The sequence below is a fragment of the Myripristis murdjan genome, chromosome 4, assembly GCF_902150065.1.
Source record: "Myripristis murdjan chromosome 4, fMyrMur1.1, whole genome shotgun sequence".
Classification (NCBI taxonomy): Eukaryota; Metazoa; Chordata; class Actinopteri; order Holocentriformes; family Holocentridae; genus Myripristis; species Myripristis murdjan.
This window is the reverse complement of record NC_043983.1, coordinates 20902592-20923373: the sequence shown is the minus strand read 5'-3', so window position 1 is coordinate 20923373 and position 20782 is coordinate 20902592. Positions and strand designations below refer to the sequence as shown.

Below are 20782 nucleotides of genomic sequence, written 5' to 3'. Positions count from 1 at the left end.
GAGCCAAAAGCACAAATTCTGTGTTTTTCCCTGAGTATTGCTTTTTCCCCTCCTATAGGTCAGGGTGTTCCAACTGCATTGTGGAGATGCAATTCCATGTTGTGATTAGTTTGTTTGGCTGGTTTTTTTTTTCTTTTTAATGTGGTAAATTTTCCTTTGGATTCAACAAATACTTTCCAAACCTAAAAAAAAAAAAAAAAAAAAAAAAAAATCAATTGAGATCATACTCATGTAGATGGAATAGGAAGCACTTGGATTCAGTCAAAGCCAGATCACTTCAAACAGATAATCTGGATCATGCATCTCCGACGTCCTTTGAACGCTGTGCGAGGAAAAAACTTGTTATCAAGCCAGGGTAAGACATAAAATTGCAATGTGGCACGGTCTCCTGAAAAGACCAAAACATAAGTCTTACTTTCCAATGTAAACTCGGTTTTAGATTATTGCAGAACAGGGGATTAAGTGTGCTTGATAAAAAGTGTTCCTTGCTTTCTAAGTGAAAAAATACATTTGAACCCGTTTGTTAACAACGGTATGTTCTGAGATAACTTTCACTGGGTAAAAATACCTCATGAGTTTTCATAAATATTTCAGCAGTAAAGGAAGAAGTGGAAGAGGTGCCTGCCAAAAAGGGGCGACAGGATATGATCTAATGTCCCACGTGTTTCTGGATTAGGTCTCTTTTTCAATAGCCATACCTCCCATAAGGCATATTGTTTGAACATCTGCTACCATTAAAATGTGTTACACTGAAAACACAATTCACTCGTACTGAAAACACACACAAGCAGGAGCGTAGGGTCGATTCATCATGAGTGCTGAAGTGAAATTTGATTGATTTTATTGTGCATATGTGTGTTTGTGTGTTTGTTTGTTTGTGTGTTAAACTCCGCACCTCATTTTCACCCGCTGCTTCTGGATGCTGATAATTTGGACAATCTGTGTCTATATTTCTCATTTTTACTACCTTAATTTTTGTGCGGAGGGCAAAACAGCTGAAGAACAAAGGATATTCACAGGCCTCATGTGTCAAATAGCTATCATTATACCTATTTGACCAATAATATGGGGTGTATTATTACAGCTAAAATATAATTTTCCTTGACATTTGCCAGCCATTTTCCAAAATCACTGAGGGTGGTCAACAGTGAAGACCTCGGGCTATTCAAACATCATGTTTTAATAAAAGAGCGGCACAGTTTTTTGCACCGCCTCTGAACATCCTGAAGTAAAATCTGTCACGCTCACACACCCATAGGAGATGACATTTTAAAGTATGACTGAGCTCTTCTAGAGACAACAGGAACTGGTGCATAGCACGCTTTTGAATGCATGGTGTCAGGAAGAGAAATCAGAATTTACAGGAATGTTTTGGAGAGGGAATAAAAACGCATCCCTCTGTCTCAGACATACAAATGAGAAGCCTTCAGACTCAGCTGACCAAATGGAATAGGCACATTTGATGATGATGATTATGATGATGATTTGCCAGTTGAGTCTCACTTCAAATAACTTTCTATTTTGCATAGTGTCCCTTTAAAAATGAAAAAAAAGGGGAGAAAGGTTTAGAAAGTGGAAAAGAAAGTTTTGAAACTGAATCCGCACAGTTAACTGACTTGTAGTGTAGGGAAGAATGAAAACAGTGATGAAGGCTGGAACAGGGACACACCAAGTCCCGCCTGGCCGGGGAGCCAGAAGTTGTTGTGGGACTCTCCCTCGCTGGTCCAGTGCCCGCTGAGCTGTGAGCCTTCACACTGAGATTGATCTCCGACTTTTAGCCTTTAATCTCTTCCCAAACAAGAGAGGACGGGAAAAAATATATCGCTCGTCGTGATCACATTGTGCCAGCCCGGCTCTCCTGGCTCTCCTTTGATTGGTTCTGGTTGCCGCTGAGTGTTTTTAATAACAGTTTCTGCTGTTTCAGTGGAACATGTTCAATCGAGTTATTTGGAGCATCTGCCATTCCAGCCGATTCATCTTACACCGTCTTAACAACTCTCTTGGACTCGGTGGCAGGCTGCAGTCTCAAGTTGTTCTCCAGGCCGTTCCACAGCGTTGGAACAGGGAGGCAGAGATCATAAAAGTTTTCATGACCAGCAGGAAGTCTTGAAATTGTATACTCTAAAATCGTTTCCTATCAATACCTGCGCACACGTCCAAGAATTGTTTTCTGAATGAAAAGAGCAGCAGTGACTGTGCTGAGGCGTGGACGGAGACGGTCAAACAAGGTACCATGATGGCATCTTTAATGGAAAACAGGATCCTCTGTGGTATATATGGTTTTTATCAGTTACAGCTGTGGTTTGGCCTGCTCTTTTTGCACATAGCAGAGATCCTGTCAGCATTTTGTGAGAGAGTTGATGTTTTTAATCTTCTATTTGAACACTGTTATCATCCAGCAAGAAACACCCTGAGAAGTTTGTCCCATTTCCACTAATGCAGGCCCTTACCATAACAAAGGCCTCAAGTCCCACCCACCTGTGTCTGTGTGACCAGACAGCGCCCGAAGAGGCTTTTGTTGATTACCAACATTACTGGTTGCTCTTTAACTAACAAATATGACCGTTTTTATTACAAAATATCTCTCTAGTCTAATAAACCCTTTAATATGTAAGTTGGAAGATTCTTGTTTTTGTTTTTAGTGACAATTTTAGTTGCTGTGATGTTTTGCATTTCACTTCCTTGTCAGTGTATTCAGCATTTGGATGTCTTTTTCCTTAAATTTTCCATTGGGGAAGTTTTGCACTTTTGTAAGTTATGGCTCTTGTTCAGCCATAATCACTAAAAAAAAAAAAAATCACTTTAAGCAAGTGGAGAATGTGTCCTTTATAGATGCACTTACTGCCTGTGTGCCTCTATTCATTTTTTGCTGCTTATTCAGGTGAGAGTCATGGTGTCAAGGACAAGCAGAGTTAGATGTCCAGAGTTCGTTAATGCATAAACTGCCTGCAATGCCATTAGTCCTATTATCTTATTATTTTGAGTGGTATTTCAAAAAAGCGAAGTGAATGATGAATGAGAAAATTGCCTGTGATTTCAATATTTCTTTCAGCCTCGTCTGTTACCCACACATTTCATCATAGTTTTGAGACATTTTAACATTTACAAATCAGTTCAATCTGTAATTAGACACACTATGATTAGAGCAATTACATCATTATGTGATTTAATCAGATATATTTTGTTTTATAGAAGTTGATGGCCTAAACAATGTACAGTACAGAACTTTGAGGGTTCCACGGCACACTGCAAATGGAGAAAAACTATTGAACTAGTGAAAGTTCATGTTGTAAAAGCAGTCACAAATGACCAATGAAATACCTCCACTGTGACTGCAGAGTGGGATCCAGAGAATGAACAGAGCCAAGCCAATACTGCAGTGGAATTTGGGTCAGAGCTAGTTAACAGATTTGTGTTTTAGCCACACTCTTCCATTTACAAAGGAAAAACTACAGCGTGGCAGTCTGGAACCAGGTCACTGCAGCGCTGGAAAGTGGAAGGTCCTCCAAACACACAGAGAACACACACACACACACACACACACACACACACACACACACACACACACACACAGGCTCAGCCAACTTGACAGTGACAAAACGAGCACAGTACATTATTGTAGAGGGTGGAATAATATAATCCTAAACTGCACACCAAAATTATGTCAGTGGAAAAACGTTTGTCAACAAGAAAGTCCTCTCCCTGTGGACTTTTAAAGGGTCAAAGACCCTGCAGGAAGAGCATTAATAGATGACCTGTGCTCAAACATGAATGAGGCCACTTATGGGAGGAGCCTGGAGGGCAACCTCGGCTGAACTGGGCTTTTCATTAATGTCTGGAAAAATATTAGAAGTACACACTTGATGCCAGATGTTCCGCTAAAGTTCTTAAGTGGTCAAGGGTGTATGTTAAATACAATTACTGTTTCAGAAAAAAAAAACAAATCCAGATCAGTTCCACCAAGAGTATGTTACAGCAAAAACAACTTTATTCAGTAGAAATCTGTTTAGATTCGTACAATAGTTATAGCACGGCAGCAAATTACGTTGATCCAACCCTATCTATTAATAAAGACGGACTGCGAAAACAAATCCATGGTGTTGTGTTACCCTCGGTTAAAAACCTTACAGCAAATTGCGAACCTGAGACAAGGCACTTGGCTGTTTCGTTGTCTCTGTAATTGCACAAATTGACTGCGAGAATTTGCACTCTTGCCGTTGATCTGCTCTTAAAATATTACAAGACATGATTAATTTGAAGAAACATTTCTTTAGCAATGGACAGAAGGAAAATTGCAGAGAAAGGTTAAACAAACATGACAAAAATCAATGTGGATGTTTCAAAGATTTCCTCAGACAAAACAAATCATTGAATTAGTACTGTAAAGTAGGGAGCACCTCTCTCTACTCTAGTCTACTTATTATCATGAGAGGGGCTGGGAGACAAGGACTTTAGTGTGAATTGATTATCTGTCCATCTATCCTTTTCTCCACAGTTACAGTGGCAAGGCTGATGGATCCCCAGGATGGTGAGGCTGTCTTTGAGTCTACCAGAGGGACAGTGATCCAGTCCAGTGATGAGAGTGGTTGTTGTCGAGCAGACCTTTAATACTTATCTGACACCAGTCGTCTTGTTAAACTCTTAGTGGCTAAGTCTGTGGTATAGAAATGTGACTTCTATTGAGTGCACCGAGGTCTACCTACAGCTGACCTCGATGTCTCATCTACAGTTTGGCTTTGCCCGGCTGCAGCTGCAGGTTTTGAAGCTTCATGGCCAGTCCCATGTTGCCTGTGATCTTCAGCTTGCCCTGGAAAAACGCCTGTGGATCAGAATACAGGAGAAATGTCTTAGCAGTAACCTTGAATTTGTTCAAGGTGGGCTCCTCTATATCCTAAGGAAAAAAAGAAGTAAAAATAAATGCCAACATTGTGTGCAAGAATATATATATATATGATTAGGTCTGTGCTGGAGGGAACTACATGTGGCTGCTTTAATAAAGAGTTAAAGTGAGAGATTAACTCAACCCAGGGAAACTGGGGCAACAGTAACAACAGCTTATAAAAAGGGCAGGAAACCGTGCATGGCACACAAACACAGTCAGGGTAGTATTAGAGCAATGAATGCATGTGGGGGAAAAAACAGTTTAAAGAGAAATCACATCATCAGGTAATAATTTGACTAATCTGAGTGAGCAGATATCCTCCAAATAAGAAAAATATTCATTGCTCTGAGAGGAAAATGGACGGCTCTATCCTTAACATGTGCCTCTGCAACGCTGAAGTGGAAGGACTGAAATCATAATTCTTGCCTTTATATCAGAAACACCACATAAAGAAACTCAGTCTTTCCAACTTTCTAAATAATGGCGGATAATGCATTGGAAAATTTCTTGACCATGTTCCTGGAAAGCCTACAGCTATCTTTCATTACAGTGCAGGGACTCAAGGTGCATACAAAAGAAGCATTCTCAAAGTTTCTTTTATATTTTTATAGCTGCACAGGAGACAAATATAAGACAACAGCTTTACACCCTGTTTTATACCTGCATATATAGCCAGAGAACTGCCATGGCGTCATATTTCTAAAACCACTAATATGGGCATCATACTACTTTACCATAATAAAAAGTCAAAGAATTCCTGCACACTATGTTAAAAAAAAAAAAAAAAAAAAAAAACCAACAACAACAACAAGACCAAAGACCAAAATAGCGATAGATATTTCAGCTTATGCCATCATCACTGTCAAAATCAGACATAACTGGACAAGTCTCTTATTTCTAACACAAATGACCCAGTGGTCCTGCTGGTGGCACTAGAGGAAAGGTCACAGGGTCACAAAAGTTGACATCAATCTTCATCTGGCCAACATGAGTGGTGTAGCAAAACTTCATGGCGATGTTAATTTAGTTTTAGAAACGTTTGTGTCCCAAAGCTGAGCCCCCCTGCACACTGATCATGGTAAAAGTGATACGATTTTCAAATGTTACAATGAAACTTTTTAGATATCTTTCCTTCCAAATAGATGCATGAAAGAGAAAAAGCTTGAAAGGAGGAGCAAATTCAATTCATCATGGAGGCCACTGTGTTTATAATTCTGGTCTATTTTTGGTCTTTGTTCGATGCCAGGTGCCCATACTATGTGCACATAATGAAGGTTAAATCACTTTCAACAAGACCTCTAACCAGTCTCTAAAATTTCCTTGCTTATATCATATGTATCCAATTTCCAGATTAAATACAAAGGTTGCATTGCCTTTTTAAAAATGTACTCTGTGTTGCTTGTAAAACTTAAAGGGCCATCAAAAAAGGATCAAAACTTCAGAACAAGTGGAAAATAATGGCAAACACTATGGTAATAACCAGCACTTGACTGTAGCACTTGATACAGAACATCAAAAAACTACAGATCGACCTATAATAGCCCTAATTCCCTAACAATATGGTGAAGTACTTCCATATGCGCTTATGTTTCTTTTTAGGCCAACAGAATTTCCAACTTCTCAAAATGAAAAATGCCTTATAGGAGAATGTGACTTGATTTGCTCACACCACCAAGCCACAAAAACTTGTTCATGTCACTGTCAAAGGCAACCCATTAGGCAGGTTTGAGAAAGGGGTAATTTAAATATTGACCCTGCCCTGCTCCAATTAGATTATTTTGGCAGAACATGACACATGACTTCCATGCACAAACTCCAAATCAGCACATGAAAAAAATCATGTTTTATGGCCACGTGGATAACGACTAATAAAAACTTAAGCTGCTAAACATCAGATGCAGACAGGCAATCACAATGACACTTAACACTAAGCAAAAACCTCAAGTTAACAAAATGAAATAGCAAAGAACTGCATAATAAAATTACTGAAAGTGAAATGTCTACCAAACATCTGACAAAGTGAGTCTATTCAAACACCTCATGACGCACCAAAAGCAAAACACTCACCGTCTGTGGGTTCATCTTCCCTGTCATCAAGGCCAACAAATCAGCATCTGACATCGAAATGGTGCAATCTGCTTTCTTAGCTGAGAGGGAGAGATAAAAGAAAAGCTATAAAGGCTATTGCCGCAATGCTTGTTTAAAAAAAAAAACACAGCAACACGGATTATGGTGGTGCCATTTTGTCTTATTGGCCTATACATCTTGTGTCCAATTCTCATGTTATTGTGCAATTACATTGGAAACATGAAAAATCAATACAAATTGCATGAGCAAAGATTAAGATGAGCACCAAAAGTACACAAAACAGCTCAAATGAACTGATCAAAATCTGCAGAGCACCTTTGAGGATTAAATTGCATTTCCACACAGTTATGTACTAAGAGTCTAATATTATTTTAATACAGGAGGCTCATGTATTGTTGTCCAGCACCTTGTGTTTTCTTACCAGCATCATTGTGAACACAGCCTTTGCCGTTCTTCACATCCACGACCCAAGTGGCCTCCTGTCCGTTTGGGCCATCTTTCACTTTAAAGGCAAAAATTCCCCCGATCTTTTTCACAAACTGCTCTCCTTCCTGTTCAAAACACATAAACATCTTTATGACCTTTGTTCATCTAAACTTGTGACTTATGAAAAGCCACATGTCTACTAAATGTACATAAAGGGCCAAAAATGTGAAACTGGGCTGTTTCATTCATTTTGTGCAGTAATTTTAATTAACCTACATACATATGCAATATTAAACATTTCAACAGACATTATGCACAGCACTTTAAGGTGGGTTTCATAGTCACAGGAGGATTTTATGCATTTCAGAGTTATCGTTTACCGACAGCATCTGAAGGCAGCATCGGCTTCCTACTTAAGTGACTGTGTAGTGGTGCACAAGTGCAAATCCAGGAGATAATGAGATAAATACTGGACTTTTGAACCTACAGTGCAAACATGTGGCTTCAGAACAGTTTGGAGTGACTTTATGGCCATTTTTGCCCTTTCTGGAAATGTAGAAACACACAGAAACATGGACATGAAGCTGTGCAAGTAAACTCACTGTGTTACATGGACACTTAGTATAAACCTCACCCGCATTTTCAAGCTGACAAACTGCAGCTTTAATTCACTGTGATCAGTTAGTGGTCTGCTATGACTGAGCTCTTCCACTAAACCACACATAAAAGCTTCAAGACTAGTCCACCATCGGCATAGCTGATTCATTACTCAGACAGCACTGTCATCCAGCTCATAATGAATCCACTACGACTGATCAGAAAAGGCCAGTACCGATAAACAGGGTTTCTGAGTGAGCCATTTGTCTGATTGAATCAAGCAAAATAAGCTGACATTATTTTGTGATATGACATAACTCCAGTCTGGGAGCTGATCCAAATGTGCCACACTAAGCTATACAGGCGAATGCTGTAGTGTGACATGTCAAGCCAAATCAAACATATTTATATTGGTCTTTATCACGAGCCTATCTCAAAGGGCTTAACATACCATATGATACACACACCATAAGCCGTAATGTATCAAACACAGCTCTTATCGCCTCCAGTCCACCTCATTCAAATGTGTGTGGTCGTGGAAGGGAACTGGCGCACCTGGCGGAAACCAGGCAAGCGAGAGGGGAATGTGCAACCCAGTCTACATTTTCCTATTTGGAAAGGAGACAACCAGATTGTGTTACCTCCTGTGTGGTTCGGGCGGCAAGTGGCGCAAAGTTATGTGTGCCATGATCAGTGTACGAGTATAAAACCCTGGAGGAGGTTAGACTTTCTGCTGGCTCTACCGACTGATTGTTAACTTCTGCGTCTATGAGAGCCTGTCGCCTATTCATGTTAAACAGCTCCAGATGAAAACCGGATTCTCTGGTTTATTGCCCTCAGGGTGCAAACTTTGTATGTGTAAATGATTGTAGTTTCTTTGTTTTATTCATTATTACAGTTGTTTCTTTGGCCATTTTTGTACTTGAATACACTGTTAACCCATGTTTGTGTTCTTATTTTACGTTACTCCACTAATTATAATTGGAATTGAAGCCTGAGTCATATCATTGTTAATAAACCCCTGTATTACCACACTGCTATTGTTTCCTACTTTTTTTCTTACCAAGATTGTGTCACTGTTTTACTCTGCTTGATTAGACTCATAACAATTGATAACTGAGCTGCTTATTAATTGCAGCACCCTAAGAATCAAGGCAGTGCTTTTTGAGGCACACAGTCACCTCCTGCAGCTTCTTGTCGATTTCCTGGAAGACAGCGTGCGCCTTGAAGCCCTCCAGTCCATCACTTGCACTGGTGTTCACCGCCTCAATCCTCCGCCTGTTGAGGACAAAGGTAAAGAGAGAGATAAACCCAGGTCCATAAACCTTACATGGTCAACCCAGAAAACAAAACAAATACACAGTGGAATATTCTTGATATTGCATTGACTTAACAAGCACTCTGTGTGTACCCTTTTTCAATTTTAGAGTATGTACTGTCCATCCTTTTCGGCCTGACTGCCAAACATTTACTGCATCCCCCCACCCACCATCCACCATCCAAAACAGAGCCGAATGCTGGAAACAGGAGCATCTCGACTGTCACTCCCACTTGCATCAGGAGAATCAAGATTAAAATATCACAGTATTATCTGGTTCACGTTGGTGTGCCTAACAATCAGCGGCAATCTTTGAGTCCAGGCTGAACACTGCACTGCAGGATGGTCTTGAATCGGCATAAATCCAAGATTTATACACCCGTTCCAGTGCCAGTGCTTCAGAGGTTGGCACTGTGACATTGCTGTACCAAACATGCACGATATTCATATCTCAAAAGAAAACAACATGGACAACATCTAATTTAGGGTTATGGTCAGCCTGAGACAGTGATTGGTCTGTTCTGATCAAATAAATACTTTGTAAAGTAACTGCATTTTCTACATCCAGTTGGTATTAATATACTTTTTTGTTGTTTTTTTTTTTTTTATATAATGATCGATAAAATCCTTGGTGAAGTAACTGTTCTGTACTTATTGTATCGCTTTATAGGATTACAGGATTAATGCACTTATTTGCACATGAATATCATACTTTTTTTTTACAATTATGATTAATGCACAAGTAGTATTAATGCACATATTTATACATAACATACATAACACGTAACATACATAACACGTTTTAAATTTCTAAGGCACATGTTTTAGTATTTCTTATTTCTTATTCTATTTCTTATAATTTATTTCTCGAAAAAATCTGAGCACCTCACCCACGTTGTCCTTGGGGATCAATAAAGCATTTCTAATTCTAATTTTCTCTGTCCAGTTGGTATAATTATGCTGTTTTTTGAAGAATGCTGTATTTTCACTGTTGCTACACTTACATTTTCGAATAAGAGTGAACCCATAGTCATACCGTGGCGTATATTGTCTATGCATGTATATCGAGGTATGCAATGTTGTTCACATCGTGCAGCCATAACTATATAGTGACGCTGCCTTGTGCACAATTACACAACTGGGGTTGCTTTGCTCAGTTTAAGTTTGCCGGTAGATTGATGTCCTAACCAACGGTGGGCTAGCATGCTAATTGTAGCCTTGACTATTACATAAATGAACATTATGTCAATGTAACTCGTGGTTAATAAATTTAAGACATATTAGCGTGCTTTATTCTCCACCAATGCAACCAAGACACCGGGTGACCTCAATCAATTATTCAAGAACAAGCACCGTTTGTCATCCACCTTGTCCCAGATAGACTGTACAACGTGAAACATTCCCACCTTGCCGTCTGTAACTCAGGCATTTTGCTGCAACGTGAAGTGAAATAAGTCAAAGTGCCTCGGAGAGCTCGGCGTCGTGCTCGTGTGCTCTTTGACTTGTCTTGTTGTCTTGTTGTTTGCTGATGGCTGTGATGGCACTTCCGTGTTCCTTCCTTTACCGACTGATCTTCAGGCTCGACTTGTCGATCGCAGATGCGCTGATTGTTTTTTCTGCAAGCGAGCACAGATGCACTGGGTGGACAGAAGTATTGGGACACACTTCTTAATCACTGAATTCAGGTGTTTCATTTAGTCCCATTGCCACAGGGTCTATAAAATAAAGCAGCTAGCCATGCAGTCTGCCTTTACAAACATTTGTGAAAGAATGGCTTGATCTAAAGAGCTCACTGAATTCCAGTTTGGTACTGTAATAGTAATGTAATAGGATGCAACAAGTCAGCATGTGAAATTTCTTCCTTCCTTTATATTCCACCATCAGCTATAGTAAGCGTTATTATTGCAAAGTGGAAACGTTTAGGGACCACAGCAACTCAGCCACCAGAGTTGCCGAGTGCTGAGACACATAGTGCGTCAAAGTCACCAACACTCAGTACCTGCAGAGCAAAAACTGTGCACCAGGAGCTTCGTGGCATGAGTTTCCATGGCCGAGCAGCCACATTCAAGCCTTACATCGCCAAGCATTGGATGGAGTCTGGAGCGGTGGAAACATGTTCTGTAGAGTGACAAATCACTTGTCTCTATCTGGCAGTCTGGTGGATGAGTCTGGTTTGGCAAATGCCAGGAGAACGTTCCCTGTCTGACTGCATTGTGCCGACTGTAAAGTTTGGAGGAGGAGGGATAATCTTGTTTTTCTGGGCTTGGCCTCGGCCCCTTAGTTCCAGTGAAGGGAAATCTTGATGCTTCAGCTTAACAAGACATTTTTGACAATTCTGTGCTTCCAACTTTAGGCCTGTTTCCACCAAAATGTACCTAAAAATGCCGGCTAAAGAGTGTGTTGTTAGCGTTAGCGTTAGCTTGGTAGTGTTGGCCGTGTTGCTAGGGACGCCTGCTTTCTGTTGACATCACATCGCGCCGTGAGTAAACCCAGGAGTTTTTCGGGGCTGCTCAGAGTCCCTATCCCGATGCAGGGCCGTTTTTTTAGTCCCTGTAAAGGTTCAGGAACTCTCTCCTTCAGGGTAGTTCCGGCAGTGGAGACACGCGACAACGGCCACGGCCCCGTAAAATTATCCCGAAGTTCCTGCGGTGGAAACGGGCCTTTTGTGGGAACAGTTTGGGGAAGGCCCATTTCTGTTCCAACATGACTGTGTCTCAGTGCACAAAGCAAGCTCCATAAAGAAATGGCTGGGTGAGTTTGGTTTGGAAGAACTTGACTGGCCCGCACAGAGCCCTGACATCAACTCCATCCAACACCTTTGGGATGAACTAGAACCGAAAATTGAGAGCAAGACCCTCTCGTCCAACATCAGTGTGCGACCTCACAAATGTTATTCCGGCAAAAATTCCCACAGACTCACTCCAAAATCTTGTAGAAAGCCTTCCCAGAAGAGTGGAAGCTTCTTCTAGCTGCAAAGAGGGGACCAACTCCATATTAATACCTATGGATTTAGAATGGGATGTCATAAAAGCTCCTGTAGGTGTAATGTGGAGGTTTCATGGTTTCAAACCCTGTCAGTGACACCCAGAGAATCCCCATAAGAGACTGACATGTTCCCAAGGCCGTCTTTGAAAGATCAGCTTCAGTCAGAGGCTTGTAAGTGTTTCCGCACGAAACCTGCTGAAAGAAAAGTCCTTTGACAGAGTTCACATTGAATCCTTAAGATATTTTCCTTCAGTCTTGCCCACTATAAATGCAACAATGTGTTTACTGTTATACTGTTACGTTGTAGGTGTGTTGTGAACAGATGGTTTATAGGTTTGTATTTTTCTTTTTCTTTTTTTTTATTTAGTAATTAATTTTTTATTTTCAGTTCAGTTTAGTTTAATGTACTTTACAGAGTGGTTTTGATTGTTTCAGTTTAATTTTCATTGTTTAAAAAGGTTTCATTTTAGTTTAGTTTTTTCTCAGTTTCAGTGTTCAGTGTTAAACAGCAGTGACCCACAGTCAGCACCAACACCTCCTTGTGATTATTTTGTTGACAAATTTGACCAAATTGACAAAGACTAAAACTAAAGACATTTTCTGTATATTTTTATTTTAATTTGGCCTATTTTGTAAGTACACAATATCATTTCAGTTTCTTTTCTTTTCTTTTTTTTTGAAAGTCTAGTTTTTATTTTTATTTCAGTTAACTAAAATGTCTTTTTCCACACTTAGTTTTAGTTTTTAATTTATCTTTAGTGAACTATAATACCCATGGTCGTGAGCTGCACTGTGTTGACACGGCATTAAAGCACTGAACATGAACTTGCATCTGAGCTCACGTGATGGAGAAACATTAGGCTATTTGTCATAGGAAAAACAAAAGAAAACATTGATTTCACCCGTTGTCTCAGATAAACAGCCATACAATTTTTGTTATTACCAAACATTAGATACAGGATGTGGCAGTATAAATGGTGCCGACAGGGGTGCACGGATGGGAGTAGCTGTGTGGTGTCATTCAATCAGACAGCTTTGTAAGAGAGAATAAACATGTAGAATAGTGTGTTTATATGCAAAGAGGGCAGGCTAGCAAATGACACTGCATTTAATGTACACAGCTGTCTTAGGAGTAGAGGCAAACATCAGAAAATCTCATCAGTCTAATGGAGGCAGTGAACTGTCACCCTCTTAACTCCCAGCTTGTGTTGCATTTGTACAGCAGCGGGGTTGGGGGGGATGGGGGGTGGCTGGTGGCAGAGGTTAGTGAGTGGGGGAGGGTTTAAGGCCAAGCGTCAACCTCAAGCCTGCTTGATTACTCTCTCACCCAGCAGAAATGATAGGCTGAACGCTCGCCAGGCCACAGGAGCCCTGCCAATGTGATGCTGTGTTGAGAGTGTGTGTGCTCGCCTGGAGTAGGGGTGTGGCTCCAGCAGAGACCGTGGACACAAACCACACAGCCCGTTGAACCGGGGACAACAACGTCCTCTGATCGAGAAGACACTGCTCTCTGCTGGCCAGAGGGCTGGCTGGAGTAAAACAGCAGAAATAGAGAGCCTGTTAATCCAGAACACCATCAAGTGGACAAACACGCCAAGTAACATTTTCTAGATACAGTTCTGGTTTTCCTGCACAAAATATATTGGCAGATGTTATGGTTTGAGCTTAGGGATGTTGTAGATTTGACCTTTCACATTTGATAATTTAATAAATCCTGTGGTTTAGCAAGGATTGCTATTGATAGATAGATAGATAGATAGATAGATAGATAGATAGATAGATAGATACTTTATTCATCCCGCAGGAAATTCACATTTTTTTCAGCAGTATCCACAGATTACAGATTAAGTAAAATAAAAAAATAGAAATAAAGAATAAGATCTAAGTACACCAGAATAAGATCTGAGTACAACAGAATAACCTAAGTACAACCCAGTGTGCAAAAAGCAATGTGCAACAAAAAAAAACAGAAAAAAACGTGTGCATGGGTGTATAAAATTGCAACAACACATCATCAGTAGGGTAAAACTAACCCAGCTCACATTCCCTATTAGTGGGTGAACAACCCAACACTTGGTGAATTCTGCTTCACAGTGATAGGAAGAGCAAAGGATCAGTGGCCAGTGAAATATTGCTTAGATGGGCAATGTGAAAAAAGGTTAACATACTGGGAAAAACACCTGTATATACCATATATAGGAATATATCCATAGATAAATAAAGTTTAGCAACTGACTCTTGGCCATATATTAGACTTTATCAGGTCCACCTGTACAGTCTAATGCAGTTCAGTGCAACAACTCTGCCATAAAGTCTACCTTTTAAGAATGTTTATAATGTTCAGTTTTTGTTGACATGGTGGAGAATGTGTCAGTTTAATTCTATGTTTATTACTGAGGTATATTTTAGTTTGCAGAGGTCTTGTACTGGACTACATTATATTGAGAGGTGTTTCTGATTTTTTGTCCTTCCAATTTATATACATGAGGGGGACAGAACAGTGGAAACACCTTTCAATCAAATGCAGTCCAGTACAACAGAACCACTAACTATGAGCTCAATGCCAAACATAGAATTGAATGAGGACCTCTATTACTGTGACAAAAAGAAAACCTGTGCATTATAGGCATCATAAAAATAGTTTATGGCAGAACAGTTTTATTGGATTGTATTAGATTGTGAAGGTGGACCTAATAAAGTGGCCACTGAGTGTAGATCTACCTCGATCTGAAGTGCAACTAAATTAGGAGCGCTACTCCTCATCAGTGAAATTACTAAGACAGTTAAACACAGACAAGAAGTACACATCCATATGAAACTAAAATAAATACCAGTGATCAGTGTCAAGGTGAGAAATGGAAGATGGATTTTCCTTTAAGACTCGGTATGTACGGTCATCATGACACCAGAGTTATTATAGTTTTGTATTTTAGCTTTTATTAATTTCAGTATTAGTTTTTTGTTGATTTTTTTTCATATAATATGGGTGATGTTTGTCAGGGGCAAGTTTTAAGAAATTCAGAATAGGTATCACAATACAAACACAACACTAAGGCAGTTGAATCCCATAAACATCAGCATCAACACCTCCCAATGCTCGTTGTGTTGACAAATTTGAAAAAAAAAAAACTGACAAACACTAAAACTAAAGACATTTTCTGTTTTGTTTTTTTTTTTTTTTTTTTTTTTGTTTATTTTGGTTAGTTTTGTAAGAACAAACATTGCTTCTGCTAGTTTTTTTTTTATTTTTATTTCAGTTAATTAAAATGTATTTTTTCACACCTAGTTTGAGCTTTTAGTTTAGTTTTACTGAACTGCAATAACCTTGCATGACACCAAACAAACTGTGGAAAGGTAGATTACACATTTTTTTTGCACGCAGCGGGTGAATAGGTCCGTTTCTCGTCTGTAGGTGGCAGTAGTGAGTGTCGTGGCGTCTAATGTGCCGAAAGTTAACGAAGGAGGAAACAGAAGAAGCGGACGAATACGAAAAATAAGTCACGTGACTTCGCCAGCCCCTTAAACTTCCTGATGTAGCATTCATTCTATGTTTTTTCCTCCTTACTGGTTTGTTTTTGTTTACAGCCAGGCAGAGGTGAGACCATACGTGCAGCAGCGAGCGTCGTGTTGATTTTGGCGGAAGGCATGCTCACAGCTGGCGGACAGGCTGGGATCAGACAGGTTAGCTGAGGACAGCTGACGCTAGCTGCCGTCTTCAGCCGGGACACAGTGACAGCAGGCGACGGGAATACCACTGTAGTTTGTGCTTTTTTTTTCTCTCTGTCACAACAAGTCAGGTTTGTTGAATTTTGACCACACGCCGTCAGGTAACGAGTTAAGGTCCCTGGCTCATACAATGGCAAGTCTCCTTTCGATGCAGTGCAGTGCCTCTCTCAGGAAAAACGTCAGTCTGGTCCATTTAAGGACTGCCGCCTTGGCTGTGGATAGGCGAAACTACAGCAGCAAAAATGGGGCTTCAGCAGAGTACCTGCACCAAAGTATTGTGCCATCGATGCATTATCAGAAGAGCCTACCCAGGTGAGGAGATAAATGTGTTTTTTCTTTCCCTTCCGGCTCTGCATTTCCACATTGCATTTCAGTTTGTACTTATCATTAGTGGGTTTCAGTGTAGTGTCAGTGAACCAAAATTACCTGTCAGATCTGTTTGTTTAAGGGTGTTCGGTGTAAAGGTGACTCATTAAGCTTTAAGAGGAATGTAGGTCAAAGTGCACAGTTGATTTGAGCTCGAGCACAGGATGGCCACGAGGGGGTGGTGATACACACATACAGACAGGGGACAAATTAAAGGAAAGACTAACATAAAGTGTTTTTGTAAGGTGTTTTGGCCACCACAAGCCGCCAGAACAGCGTTAGTGGTTCTTGGTGTAAAATCTACACGTGTCTGGACTTTACTGCAGGGATGGAAAAAGATAGACCCTCATTTGGTGTTTTGATGATGGTGGTGGGTAGTGCAGTTTAACATGTCAGTCCAAAATCTTGCATTGGTGTTCAAATAGGTGGAGATCTGGTGACTGTGAAAGCTATAGCATACAGTATAATTTACATCATTTTTATTCTCATCAAGCTATCCTGTAAGCCCTTGTGCCTTTACCTCTAAGGGGACAAGTGGACTGTTCTTGAAGCTTTCTGTGTCACTCTTGGCTGTTTTATGTTGGGTATTCCTTCAAATTGTCACCCGTCTGTAGTTGTAAGCTACAGATCTGCTATTGCATTATTCCTGTGTCACCTGTTTAGGCTACCCATCCCCAAACTTGAAGATACTATCAAGAGATATTTAGCTGCTCAGAGGCCACTTCTGGATGATGACCAGTTCAGGTGAGTACAAAGACACCCACATTTTCATCATCATCACACTTTGTATCATGATTAGCATGTTGCAACCTTTTATGTGTCCTTAGATCAACGGAGAAGCTTACGCAGGACTTCCAGAGTGGTGTGGGGAAACAGCTGCATGAAGAGCTGGTAGCCCAGGACAAAAGCAACAAACACACCAGCTACATTTCAGGTGAATATCAACCTGAAACTTGGCATCTGCAACGTATACAAGTACAGCGTCCTTTAATTTACTCATGTTAACTTCTAGGTCCATGGTTTGACATGTACCTGTCTGCACGTGACTCTGTGGTGCTGAACTTCAACCCCTTTATGTCCTTCAATCCCGACCCTAAGATGGAGTACAACAACCAGCTTGTGCGTGGAACAAACATGGTGTGCTCTGCAGTGCGCTTCATGAAGACACTACGGGCTGGATTATTGGAGCCCGAGGTTTTTCACCTCAACCCAGCCAAGAGTGACACAGAAAGCTTCAAGAAGCTCATCCGTTGGGTCCCCTCAGCACTGTCTTGGTATGGAGCCTACATGGTGAACGCATACCCTCTGGACATGTCCCAGTACTTTCGCCTCTTCAATTCCACTCGCATCCCCAAGCAGGGGCGAGACGAGCTCTTTACACATGAGAAAGGACGGCATCTCCTTGTGATGAGGAAAGGCAACATGTATGTGTTTGATGTGGTAGACAGGGATGGGAATTTGGTGAAGCCTGCAGAGATCCAGGCACACCTGAAGTACATTTTGTCTGACCCAACCCCAGCACCTGCCTTTCCTCTCGGGGTCCTGACCAGCGAGAACAGGGATGTCTGGGCCGGACTGAGGGACAAGCTGTTGGCTGCTGGAAATGGAGAGACCCTGCAGGTTGTGGATAGCGCGCTCTTCTGTCTCTGCCTGGATGACGAGACCATGCGGGACCATATTCATATCTCCCACAACATGCTGCATGGTGATGGCTGCAACCGGTGGTATGACAAGTCCTTCAGCGTCATCCTAACCAAAGACGGACAGGCAGCAATCAATTTCGAGCACTCTTGGGGCGACGGTGTGGCTGTGCTCCGCTTCCAGAACGAGATCTTCAAAGACACCACAGAGCGGCCGCTGGTAAACCCTAATTCTGCTGCTGCTGCTGTGGATTCAGCCTCCGCCGTTCGCCGACTCCAGTTCAAGCTGGACAGTGAGCTGGAGAACGGGATTGCGAAAGCCAAGGAGAATTTTAACGCGGCTGTGTCCAAACTCACCATTGATGCCATGGAGTTCAAGAAGGGCGGGAAGGAACAGTTGAAGAAAAGCAAGTTAAGTCCGGATGCTATTGCCCAGCTGGCTTTTCAAATGGGCTTCCTGAGGCAGTACGGAAAGACCGTGGCCACATACGAGTCCTGCAGCACTGCGGCTTTCAAGCATGGCCGCACAGAGACCATTCGTCCAGCCACCGTTCACACAAAACGCTGTGCTCATGCCTTTGTCAATCAGCCAGGGCAGCACAGTGTGGAGCAACTGCAGGCCATGCTCAATGAGTGCTCTAAATATCACGGCCAGCTCACCAAGGAAGCAGCTATGGGTATGTATATAAAACATTTCAGCATGTATTCTTATGACTTGTTCACAAATTCATGAGCCAGTCCTGCAGCTAAAAGAAATACAGCGTCAGTTCTTAATTCTGAAATCACACTCCGAGGCAAAGTTTAATGACTAGAACTATAGTTTGTCCCTGACACAGTTTTTTTTTGTTTGTTAGTTTATTTTTAAATAGTCAGTCAAGAACCTGCTGTGTGTTTTACCAGTCATGAGTAATGTATTAACAGGAACGACTGCCCCAGCTGAGCTAAATAAACCCAATGCCAGCATTAAAAAAAAAAAAAAGAAAGTGAATTATGGTGTATTATGTGATTTGAGCCACTAAATCGTTAGACATAAAACCTCTAATGAGGTCAAATGTAATTATCTTATCTAAATTTTACAACCAAAGTGATTAATTAACTCGTTTGGCTTTTAATGGTATTAGATGTGCATTGAACCTGGTCACCACTGCAGCCAGGATTAGGCTGATCTATCAATTCTAGGCATGGAAATTGTCCTATAGAGAAAATACTGGATCTGCGCCAACTAGCCACTATTGTCTCCTTCAGTCCAAAACGCACTGGCATGGTATCTGAGGCTGGTATCAGAGTAACCCTAATTTCAACAATCTTTCATTCAAGATCTCCTCCTGGTCTCCTGTTGTAGTAATCAGTGGCTTTTATTGTTTCCCTCCACAGGCCAAGGTTTTGACCGCCACCTCTTTGCCCTGCGTTACCTGGCCAACACTACGGGCCAGGCTCTGCATAGCTTGTACAAGGACCCAGCTTACACCGCCATCAACCATAATATCCTCTCTACCAGCACTCTCACAAGTCCAGCCGTCAACCTTGGCGGCTTTGCCCCCGTGGTGCCCGACGGCTTCGGCGTGGGATACGGCGTCCATGACAACTGGATCGGCTGCAATGTGTCTAGCTACCCGGATCGTAACGTCCATGAGTTCTTGCAGTGTGTCCACAAGTCCTTAGAGGACATCTTTACTGTCCTGGAAGGAAAGCCTGTCAGTTAAGGAAGAGGTGTGCTTCTCATCCCCGAAGAGAAAAAAGCATTTTTACTGTACAGTGAATGTGAAGGCAGTCATTCTCTCGTCTGTTGACCAACATTTTCTGGGCAAAGATACACAATGTTAGCAGAGACTGAGTATTGTATTTTTGGAAAAAAATAAATGAATAAAAAAAATTAAACAGCCATCTCCAGAGAAGAATATTGGGAAATATTTAAATACTTGCTCAGAAATAGTAATATACATGTCAAGGTTAAGTTTTGACAGTTATTTATTTTGATGAGGCTTGGTTATTACTGTAGGTGAGGAACAAGAGATCTTGTCAGTTCACCAAAGTTTTGTGAAGTTAAACTGTTAATTAAACCACAAATAGGAAAACAGTCAACCTTTTAAACCTCAGCCCCAGACTGTAGATTTGTGGTCTGGTGAACTACATCAAACATCTGCAATAGAAAAAATGTTAGGTTTGTATTCATTGTCATTACAGTCTGTGCAATACATAAATAGACACTGAAGCTTGCAACTTCATTTTACAGCTTATTCCATTCTGATGGATCTCTGTACTCTTGGTGTGTTAACTGTGGCCTAGAATGATTAATGGTTAAACCAATAATGTGATTGCCATCATTCAAATAAATAAATAAAAAAAAACCTGCTGACATACTTGATGCAACTAGACTTTTAACACAAACCTTTAACTATTCTCTACAGTGAAAATGTATTTCTGAAACAATATTTTGCAACCATTACAGATTGGGGACAGATTCTGTGCCTTTATCAAAATGAACTGAATTTCCAACAAGGAGCATTTATGAATGGTCAGTGCAATTATTATATTTAAATAGTCAGAATTGTTATCACTGATAGCCTTACTGATTGTGATAAAACATTTTGAAATAAAATTGATTTCATCTTGTTTTTTGTGGTTTTTCATGTAAATGCTCATATAACAAACATCTTGCAATAGGATTTCCACACAACAGAGAAAATGGCCATTAACCGCATTGGAATTGAAATTACTTCAAAAAGTTGAAAATTACACTTGAAAGTGTCCAGC

The 20782-nt window shown here is 40.9% G+C and overlaps 2 protein-coding genes across 3 annotated transcripts; one reads left to right on the top strand and one right to left on the bottom strand.

The window, feature by feature from the left end:
• Positions 1-3965: 3965 nt before the first annotated feature.
• On the bottom strand, positions 3966-10881 carry scp2b (sterol carrier protein 2b). 2 transcript variants are annotated; one of them, XM_030050437.1, is made up of 5 exons: positions 10718-10881; positions 9175-9274; positions 7392-7521; positions 6950-7029; positions 3966-4819 (listed from the first exon to the last, which is right to left on the bottom strand). In XM_030050437.1, the coding sequence occupies exons 1-5, from the start codon at positions 10738-10740 to the stop codon at positions 4724-4726; spliced, it is 429 nt and encodes a 142-aa protein (XP_029906297.1). In that variant the 5' UTR covers positions 10741-10881; the 3' UTR covers positions 3966-4723. The 2 variants fall into 2 exon arrangements, with proteins under 2 accessions (XP_029906297.1, XP_029906298.1); XM_030050438.1 differs by having other exon boundaries at positions 4680-4819; positions 9175-9271; positions 10718-10880.
• A 4887-nt stretch (positions 10882-15768) lies between these two features.
• Positions 15769-20641, top strand: cpt2 (carnitine palmitoyltransferase 2). The gene is made up of 6 exons (XM_030048947.1): positions 15769-15978; positions 16090-16334; positions 17052-17132; positions 17216-17322; positions 17401-18705; positions 19403-20641. The coding sequence occupies exons 2-6, from the start codon at positions 16153-16155 to the stop codon at positions 19729-19731; spliced, it is 2004 nt and encodes a 667-aa protein (XP_029904807.1). The 5' UTR covers positions 15769-15978; positions 16090-16152; the 3' UTR covers positions 19732-20641.
• Positions 20642-20782: the final 141 nt, after the last annotated feature.

What these genes read in the sequence shown, in the direction of transcription:
- scp2b (XM_030050437.1), bottom strand. Translation starts at nt 10,740, where the DNA reads ATGCCTGAGTTACAGACGGCAAG. An exon ending in CCTGAGTTACAGACGGCAAG is followed by an intron (nt 9,275 to 10,717) that starts GTGGGAATGTTT and finishes CTTTGTCCTCAA; the next exon opens with CAGGCGGAGGATTGAGGCGG. An exon ending in TCGACAAGAAGCTGCAGGAG is followed by an intron (nt 7,522 to 9,174) that starts GTGACTGTGTGC and finishes TGTTTTGAACAG; the next exon opens with GAAGGAGAGCAGTTTGTGAA.
- cpt2 (XM_030048947.1), top strand. Translation starts at nt 16,153, where the DNA reads ATGGCAAGTCTCCTTTCGATGCAGTGCAGTGCCTCTCTCAGGAAAAAC. An exon ending in CTGGATGATGACCAGTTCAG is followed by an intron (nt 17,133 to 17,215) that starts GTGAGTACAAAG and finishes ATGTGTCCTTAG; the next exon opens with ATCAACGGAGAAGCTTACGC. An exon ending in ACACACCAGCTACATTTCAG is followed by an intron (nt 17,323 to 17,400) that starts GTGAATATCAAC and finishes GTTAACTTCTAG; the next exon opens with GTCCATGGTTTGACATGTAC.